Source organism: Atta colombica, unplaced genomic scaffold (genome assembly GCF_001594045.1).
Source record: "Atta colombica isolate Treedump-2 unplaced genomic scaffold, Acol1.0 scaffold293, whole genome shotgun sequence".
NCBI lineage: Eukaryota > Metazoa > Arthropoda > Insecta > Hymenoptera > Formicidae > Atta > Atta colombica.
This window is the reverse complement of record NW_017259396.1, coordinates 1,016,576-1,027,264: the sequence shown is the minus strand read 5'-3', so window position 1 is coordinate 1,027,264 and position 10,689 is coordinate 1,016,576. Positions and strand designations below refer to the sequence as shown.

The window sequence follows — 10,689 nt, the reverse complement described above, 5'->3', positions numbered from 1 at the left end:
ATATATATATATATATCCCCTCGCAACAGTTTCGCTGAACTACATTACTTTATTTTAATTACAGATTAAACTTTCCCTTTTCCTTTCGAACGTTCTTATCTTTTCCTTCTATTCGCTTTTTAAAATATTGAATATTAAAATTAAATATAATTTGTTTACACTATTTATACTCTTTCGCATGTTTCATTTAATCATTATCGCGATGATTATATATCAGAGTTTATTGAAAAATATACTTTAAATAAATTAATCATAATCTATATTTAATTTTTTATTAATATCACATCGCTTATGATTAATTCATATCGATACAAGTTCAGCATTAATAATTCGTCGCTAATATTTGCAAATGTTCTTTTTAATTATATATCGACAGTAATTACAAGAACTTTTAAAACCGATATTTCGAGAAATAAAATGGCTTTATGTTTAGAAGATTGACACATAATATGTACGAGGCGGATGAATTTTAAAACTAACAGAGAAATTATAAGTAGTGAAATATCTTATATTCATTGATGAGGACCATATTCAAAGTCGAAGAAACATATGATTATGTAGTTTAAGTATATGTAATTTAAATAATAAAATTGCGTTATCATGCTTTTAGCTCTTTTAATCTAAAAAAAAATTAAAAATGTATTATTGAATTTATATTCATCAGAGCCTTAATTGTTAATTATTAAAATGGTTTTGTTACATTTACAGCACTTTTTCTCATGTTTTCTGTTTCATGTTCTGTTTTCTATTTCTACATTAAATACATTTTACTTTTAATCCGTTTATTTCATTCCAGTATTACGAACTTTTTAAAATCGTAGTTCTCGTTAAATATAATGATGCCATTTCTGTAGACTTTTCTTTTTGCCTGACACCTTCTTTTTCTCATACTTAATCTATTTAACTCGAACAGAAAATGGTATAAAACGTGGACAGAAATAAATAAATTTAACATGAAAATATATTCGATATAAAAATATATACTTAATGTAAAAATGCTCTTTTGCTTTTTAAATGAATAGTAATAAATTTGAATACATAAATAAAACTAAAACGTGTAACATAAAGAAAAAAAATGTTTCATAAACATGTAAAATTTGAATTTTTTATATAAATATGTTTTATATAAACATGTTTTATATTTTTGTAATTTTTATCAATAACACATCAAGTTTCACTTGATTTTTTCAGGTGGAAACAATAGGGGATGCTTACATGGTTGTATCAGGATTACCAGTGAGAAACGGAATGAATCACGCTAGAGAAATTGCAAGGATGAGTTTAGCCCTCAGGGATACGGTAATGACATTCAGTATTCGCCATAGACCAACCGAGCAATTAAAACTTCGTATCGGCATGCATTCTGGTGAGTAATACTTTATCCTATATCTTTTTCCATGAGTAAAGTGAAACAAAATTAGTTTTAACGTGTTTCTATAGGCTTCATGCCAGATTTGTATTGCGTATAGCTTGCAATCTCAGAATTTCTAATTTCAAGTTTCAAAGATTGTGCATCATCCTGTTATTGCAACTTATTATTACATATATGTGTACAATTTTTCGCTAAAGAGAAAACTTTTTATATCATATTTTGTAGATTTTTCGATGTTTAATTAAAGAGAATATTCAACATGTTGAAGAATGACATTATAAAAAAATAAATTTCCTTTCGTGTTACGAATCGATTGCATGTAGCAAAGATCGAATATGCAAGCTATGAATTGGTATTACGAATAACACAAATTGAATGAAAACGCGGTACAATATTTCAAAATAATTCCTAGTGGGAATTTTTCCTCAAATTTACTTTCATAGAATATCCGTTCATTGAAAATGATATTTGATACAAATGGAATTGATTCGGAAATGATATTGTTGAAAAATATTAGTAGTAGCCGTGTGCTATTGAAAGTATGATTGTATTTCTCAACTGAAATGGTTATTATTTTCGGTTTTCTTTCCATTAAGTTTTAAATTCATAACACGATGGTCCTTAAATTATTACGTGACGAGAATCTTTATTTTCCAGATACTAATTCATCCTATTTCTACTTTTCGGTAAAATTTGTCTCGGTGACACCAAATGTCACGCGTATTTGAAATAACATCCTTCAAGAACGCATAGAACTTAGATTAGTTCCGTGAAAAGAAACAACTTAATATAATATATACATCGAGTGATTAGTCATAATTAGTAAAGTTAATTGATTTTAAATAGACTTGGAAGACAACCGTCGTTTCTGCATTATCTGAAAAGAATTATATTAATTATAACGTATTCGCGAAAGTAAGCGCTTGTCAAATTTTTTTAATAAAGAATAGAAAATTTACTCTTCAAGAATCAACAAATGAAAAACGTTAAAGAAAAAAGTAAAAAATGTTTTTACGAAATTATTCTGATATAAAATGATACTTAAAAAATTTTTTATAAGAAAGAATCTTCTTGAAAAAAATAAAAAGTATAAAAATTATACTTTTTTAAAAACAAAAATTTCAGATATTTTTATAACTATTACATCGTTTCCATTATCTTTTTTCGGAAAAAAAAACGGTATAAAAATAACATCAGTGATAAAAATAACATAAAACATATATAGTGCCGTACATGTGTCTCCTTGCAGGACCATGCGTGGCTGGTGTAGTAGGTCTTAAAATGCCTAGATACTGCCTGTTCGGCGATACGGTCAACACAGCATCCAGGATGGAGAGTAACGGTGAAGGTAATTAACAGCTCAGTCATTCTCAGAGAAGGAAACATTTTACATTGGGGATGTAATGGGGAAAATGAAGAGATAGAAAGTTATAGACACGGACGACAATTAAAGGGGAAAAATAGAGATGTAGTGACGAGAACAAGGTCGCCGTTTAAGAGAAAATTGGCCCTCGAGTGTTACCATAGAAACCATGGTTAGCTCGTTTTAAACCATGGTGTGCAATCATAATTGTTGATTGGCTTTAATCACGTATTAACTTTCCCGACATTTCCTACAATCATTAATAATGTATCTCACATATTCAAGAATTATTAGTCTTATCAAATATCACGCGACTACAATACGACATTAGAATCGATTTTTAATTACTCATAATTTCGGGTTTTAATACTTTATAGATCTAACAGGACTTGATATGTGAAAATCAAATTTGCTTTCTATATCTCCTTTATAATTATCGATCGTACTTCCCTTCCCCCCAGCATTTTCAAGAGCTTTTTTTCCACGGTTAACAAGGATCTCGATCGCAGCTTGAATAACACGCAACGATGAAATTGATTGTGCACTGGATCTCGTTTACTGACACGCTTACGAGGTACGCACAAGTATGCAGTGTATCGCTTAATGTTGCGTGGGTGGTTTTTCCCTCACAAGGACTTTAGTGCCGGCGTCGCTTGCGCGAGGCAAGGACGCACCGCAAGGCGCCACACGGCTGTTTATCGAGTTTCTTCGTAACTCGTTTCGTGCGTCGCAAGAATTATGTCGCGCACATTAAAATTTCCGGATGATAGATTGTCTGAAAAATTTTTTCGAATTTTCTTTTCATCTCTTATTTTTTTGACACGCCGATTATTGAATATACGTTTGAGAGCGAAGTTCTGATATTTTAACAACCTTTCGCGAATTGTATTATTGTACGAATTGAATTACAAGCGAAATTTAGATTTTAATTTTAATCGATCGATCAATTTTCTCGTAATCGAAATATCGAGAGACTACAAGTAATTTTACAGGTACAAAAGAATGAAGATAAAAGATCTTTTGAAGACTATGCGATTTTGAAAAGAAATTAAATAATACTTCAGTTATAATTTCTTCATTCTTTTTATTATTACCTTTACTCTAAAGGAAAAATAAAGAGCTTTTTAAAGATTAATTTAAGTCTAGAAAAGTAAGTAATTCTCAATAATATTTAATTTGTAATTTACTTTGATCTTACTTTCAATTTCAATTTCAGTAAATTTTTTAATTATTAAGATTTAATATTAAATTTTTTTAAATTGTAACGAATAACTATCTTAGATAAATTACTTATTTTCATGCGTAAATCCAATCTAAATTAAAATTTAAAAGCAACATCGTAAAATGGTTTCTATGGCATTTTCTATGTACAAAAATTGACATATAAAACATGTAAACATCACATGTAGAAAATTATTTTTGAGAAATCTTTACGATTCATATTTGTAATCGTTATTTGACTGTCGCCTTAAAAGCGTGTCAGATGAAATACTACAAATCAAAGAAGTTTCACATTTTAAGATGTAAACGATTAAATGATTTTACTTTAATTAGATATTGGCTGATAATTTTGCTGAAAAGCGGAAAATTCAACGCAATATTTATATAAAACTTGACACAATTAAAACAATACATTATCACGAAACATAATATATGCAATATTGCTTATACTTATAAACATGTGATTTTAATATGCAATATGTGATTTTGCATACATAAAGAGAGACTTTCAAAATTCTTAACTTTTCTTTCAAAATAAATTCAACACAAATGATTAATTACAAAAGAAAGGTAATTGAGAAATATTCTTAAGATTCTTTAATCCGTCAATAAATTATTATCATTAATTACTTATAAAATGTATGAACTTTATTCCAAAATAACATCGACATTTTTATTATGTAGAGATAGAAGAATGTAGAAATTGATGATGATGACAAGAAATAATATAAGAAAAGAGTAATGGACGATCCAAGCGATAGTCCATTTCTGTTAATATAAATATTTTTCATGTTCTCGCAAATATATATATGTTCTTACAAATTTTTATTTCTCTTATATCTCAATATCTCATTTTTTACTATATCGTCAATAAGCGTTCAAAATTTTATTCTTCATATTAAAAATATTTTTAAAGTATAATCAAATATTCTAAATAGATACAACACTAAGAAATATAATTGATTAACTTTAAAATAATTTATATGAAGATTTTTGCAATAAAAGTTTATTAAATTTCATATACTTGATACTAAAATTAAAATGCAATATTCTCATGGTGTTTTCAATTAAGTTTCTTCTAAAAATCTCTCCTGAATTGCTTGTAAAAAATACAAGAGATTACAGTATATACTTTTATTTAATCCGAAAACAAATTATTTATTTTATCACTCCGTTTATCGCTTTTTATCAAATACTGTAACGGAGAAATGATTCCCATTACGTTTTCATTTTTATAAAAGCAAAATTAAATTTCCTATTAATTTCGTACATTTTGCGATTAATATTTTGTAGCATAACTAAATATCAAAACGTATCAATAAATAATAAAACTATATATAATAATAATGCATATTAGTAGTAAACTCTATTTTATGAGGTTCGTGAATATGCATCTTCGCAAATATAATAATTCAACACAGATATATGCAATATTTTAGGATGAAATATCAAATAGACATTAATATCAAATAAATACTAATTTATCAGAGCTTTATCCATTTCTAGGCAATGGATTCACGTATGAGCAAGATATTATATTATTTATAATATTTACAGATCTATTTTTTCATAAAATATAATAATAATTTCATACTCACCGATGGTGATGCGCAGCGGAATTATAACTCTATTGATCTGCAAAATATAAATAATTTAAATTAGAATCGCCAAAAATAACTAAATAATACTATATATAATACTATATATAATAAAGAAATAATTCTTGTGCCAATTTGAATTTATTTATTACTCTTAAGATATTTAATCAAATTAAAAATAATTTCTAAAAAATATATAATTTCTAAAAAAATAATACTTTCCTAAATATTGATTTTCATAAAACTTCGTAACATAAAAGTTTTATTTATTTATTTCTTACACAAATTACTCAGGCATAAATGATTTAAATATTTAATTAATAACCGATTATAATACAAATATTATATAAATGGATGAGAATAAATCTAATTAAAGAAATCCTACATTCGGCCAGAATAATATTAGTACTTAAAATTTTCTATGTGAATTTATTACATATTTTATTCTGCAAACTATCAACAACTATTAACAAGCAATTAAATAATTGCTAATAAGCATCAATTTTTTTTATAAGAATATTTTCGCAATAAACTATTCGCAAACTTAAGTTTCTCATTAACAGATTATTAATATTTTTATAAAGATGCTTATTAGCATGAAAAATAATTAAATTGCTTGTCAATAATAAGTGATATTACTACTCTAGTTTTGCTTTTAAATCTGTTTTCAGTGATTGAACTAATGTACATTTTTGGAACTTAAAGTGAAATATAAAGTGAAATATATGTTTGATGTTTGTTGAAAGCGAGGAAGAGAATTCTAGTACAATCTAGTGCTGGAACAGAAAACAGACCACATAATTGCGTTTCAAGATTGAAAAGGATTTCGGCGGTTTACAGAATTAGAATATATATATAAATTTACACAGAAATATTTATATACTAAGACCACCACTTTGACCAAATTGAGGATTTTTCTTATTTAATTAATAATAGATTATTTCTGTACAAATAATATCGAAATATTTATATACAAGTAACAAATTACTCACTCCTCGATTGCGATATCTCCCAAGTCTTCTTTCCTTTTCTGAGTAATTCCGTTACAGCATTCAATATATATTCACTCTCGGAAGCCTGATTAATTATGCGCGAACTGATTTTCATAATACGATGATCGCGCGACACTTTGTCTGGCACTCCCGACGTTAGTCGCACGTGTTATTTTATTGAGACGAAAGAATAACGCGAAGAGGGCACACACGCATGAAATTACGATCCGCTCGCCGCTCGGGACTCTTCTCGTGACACTTCGCAATATGGCGTCGTAAACGAAGATCGCGACCGCAGCCAACTTAACGCAGCAAGTTTCAGCTGCTCTGTACTTCAGAGTTGCGCGCGCGTTCTAAAATTCAAATCTGTCAACTCGAGTATCTTTTTATCCTTGTTGGTCACTGAATGTTGAATAAAGGTGAAAGAATAAAGGTGAAAGATATTCGGAGTCAAGTTTTGAAACGCTACTTGGCGCACATGTTCAATGTTTGAATAACAAATCATATATGTGTTCGAGATATACTCGGGCTTCTCATCTTTCAATTTTTTGCTAAATACATATAATATTTAATATGTAATACGAATATGTAATACGATCGATATACAGTGAGAGCAGAAAGTATTCGTATAAGAAAATTTTTTATAAAAAAAAGTCTTATTTGTAAAAAATAAACATTAATTAACAATTTTATATAATGAATATTTTCTGTTCTAATATAAACAAACGAGTTTTGCATTTTGTATTCTTGATTTAAGAAGCTAAATTTCTCGACTGTATTAATACTTTGAGCATCCAAACAATAGAATTGTTTATTTTTCAGATAATATATTTTCTATAATCAATACACATTTTTTTGGTATATATAATTTTAACATACAGTTTATTTTATTCTTTATGAAATTAATAATAAATTATTAATTATCCAGCAAGAAATGAACGTCAATTAAACATCGAATCGATTGGAAATCATTGTATTGATATCGATTCGACATCAATTTAATGACTCATTTCTTGCTGAACAATATTTACTTTTTAAAAATAAAGTTTTTTTAAAAAATATTTTCTCTGTACGAATACTTTTTGCACCGACTGTATATATTATGGTTTTCCAATATTAGAATTAAATCAGAGTCATATATCATTCTTACGCCCTCGATAATAATTACATTTGAAATAGGCGAAGTAATCATTGTCTCGGGAACATGATTTATGATTCAGATTTCTTATCGTTTCAAATTTCATCTCGAATAATTGAATATACGCTTTGATAAATAGCCGTCACTTCGATACATTTATGAGATTTTAATCGCAGTAATTAATTAATCACGCACGCTGAAAATTACTGTCTGTGAGAAAAGGCTTGATCGATGTTTTTTTTACTACTTGTTGAGACCGCGTTCCGAGAAGTAACCTAGAAGTCATATTCTTACAAAATACACACTTGAAAATATTATAATATACATTACGTATTATTATATTACATATTTTCTTAATATTTTTATAGAAAAGTAATGTCAATTTGTTACGTAGAGCCTTTTTCGAAAAAGCAAGTTGATTATTTATAGTTTTTAACATCAAAACATGTAAGATTTTCATATTGATGTCTCTAATGTCTTTTTCATATCAAAATGACAATGTCAGCTTGTTATCTGGGAATATTACGACGCATAGAGCGACCGTTGCTTACTGATTCGAGTTTGACAAACACAACAGTACACTGTACGTTGATCCGAATTATCCGAAACCAACGGCATTAATTTGCCGCTACAAAATATATAACGCAGATAATATTGCGTGAACTAAATGTTTCTATCTCTCTATTGTCTTGTGTTTCTATCTCTCTATCGTTAAATGAAATAAAGAACAAATAAAAAAGAATAGACACTAACCTCTGTTAAGATTGGCTAGCTCGAGTGCCTGTTCTTTTAATTTTCTTTTTATCTCACTCGATGAGAGATGATAAAGAGATAAGGATGCAGATATAATAAAAGAAATAAGAAATTAAGAATAAGGAGAACAATGTCAATCTATCAGAAATCATATAGATAACTCTGGCAAATATACCGCGCTAGGATTTATGTCGCAGAAGTCAGAAAAAAAAAGAAAGAGTGGAGGTAATTTTCCCGCAACTACTCTGTTATATTTGCCTTTATGTTATATTAGTATTGTGTTATAATTTCAGCTTTTTACTGTTAATATTAATGAAATTATTGCAAGTTGAATCGATTTGTCACTGTAATAAGTAACGCCATCATAAATTATAATCTACATAAAATGGTTACTGTAGAGCGTGTAAAAGACTTAGTGGTTATTTCGTGATACATTTGTAGTGGAACAGTAAAGTATGTTGTATACATGTGCTTTGTTTTCGTATTCTTTGTTTAGTTTGTTGTCTTGTATATTCCATCTGTTTGAGATATATGATATTTTTAGTGAGCGGGATTTATGCCCAAAGCATACAAAGTGCGCAGAATTCAGTGTTAGTAGCCATATATTCTACTCCTATGAGATATACGGCAAAAATGCAAGGGTTTAAAAGAGTTCATTTTTTAATACAAAATATAAATATTTTGGATTTCTAATATTTTTAATAGTAAACAGTAGAAAGTTTTTACTGATATAGTTCGTTTACTTTAAACGTAGTAAATAATACTTAATAAATTAAGTTTTTGATAAGTGCGGCGTACCGAAGTTATCTTATTCAATTTCTGATAGGTTGAAATCGTTGCTTATTCTTAATTCCTTATTCCCTCTAATAAATCTGCACCTTAAAAGCATTAAAGTACACATGAAGTGAACACTTGGTCTCGTTAAATTCTGATATAGAGAAACAATATATAAAACAAAATTGGAAAATGATGTTCGCTTCATGTTCGTTTTGTTTGTTTCTGATTTCATTAATTTATTTCTACTTTCATTAATTTATGTGTCATGCAAATAATAGGCTGAATTTCTGAGTACTGCAAATCAAATTACAACAAATCTGAAAGAAATTAAATTGTAAATATCATTTTTACAATAAAAATTTGTAACGCTTGTTGCTAAACTCGTGACAACATTCATAAGAAAATTCGCTGAAGATGCTTGAAGGATAACTTTAATAAGTATTTTAATTAGATTTGTGTAGAGATATAAATTTAGCCCTCCTTCCCCCTCCGCTGACTAAAATCTTGGGTGGAAGCATTTAATTTACGAGCCAAATATTCAACAGGCACGATCTAACCATTTAGCGCATAATAAAATAACATAATAAAATAACACCTAATATTCTGTTTTTCAAGTATTATAATTATTAATTGAAGCGATCGATATATCCACTCTTGAGTTATTCTATCCAACAATCACATCGTGCTTTCGATTTCAAGAAAACTATAGGTCTATTTTTTATTGCTGCACTTTCTGAACTAATACACACAGTGTAATAAATGTATATTTGTTTCACTTCAACTTATTGCACTGCAGTAATTCAGAGTGCAGTAATATAAAACAGACCTTATGTCGCGGTGAAATAATATTGCGATAAAGTAATAATTTGTAATTTTCTCTATTACTTCAATTTACAAGATTTTCAAACGCGTGAGACAGTTGCATCGATAGATAAGTGTTGCCACAATATACATACGAGTTTTCAATCTCAAAAAAGTTAATCATCATTCGTGCGAATAAACGGTAATTATAATCATAAAGAAGAATCGTATCTTTCAATAGATATTTATTATGATCACATCTTGAAAAGTAACCCAAGTAACACGGTCTGCCTATGTTCGCTACAACAGCAAAAATGTGACTAATACAATGTTCTGCCAGTCTTAATTACAACTATTTGGCAGCCACAGTTATTTTAGCTGTATTAATAGCTATACAGTCGCTGTGACAGCTAATAGAAAAGCCAAAATACAGCCACAGCTATTTTGGCTGTATTGATAGCTGTACAATCGCTGTAACAGCTAATAAAAAAGTAAAAATACATCCACAGCTATTTTGGCTGTATTGATAGCTGTACAGTCGCTATGACGGTTAGTAAAAAAATCAAAATGCAGCCACAGCTATTTCGACTGTATTGATAGCTGTACAGTTGCTGTGACAGCTAATAAAAAAATAAAAATACAGCCACAATTATTTTAGCTATACAATCGCTGTG

At 28.3% G+C, this 10,689-nt stretch overlaps 1 protein-coding gene across 1 annotated transcript in view; it reads left to right on the top strand.

Moving 5' to 3' along the window:
* LOC108690029 (atrial natriuretic peptide receptor 1-like) overlaps positions 1-10,689 on the top strand; it is a 113,364-nt gene that overhangs the window by 95,292 nt on the left and 7,383 nt on the right. Inside the window, exons 21-22 of the mRNA XM_018197091.1 lie at positions 1,192-1,366; positions 2,622-2,720. Coding sequence (XP_018052580.1) covers positions 1,192-1,366; positions 2,622-2,720 — 274 coding nt within the window. The remainder of the gene's footprint in view (positions 1-1,191; positions 1,367-2,621; positions 2,721-10,689) is intronic.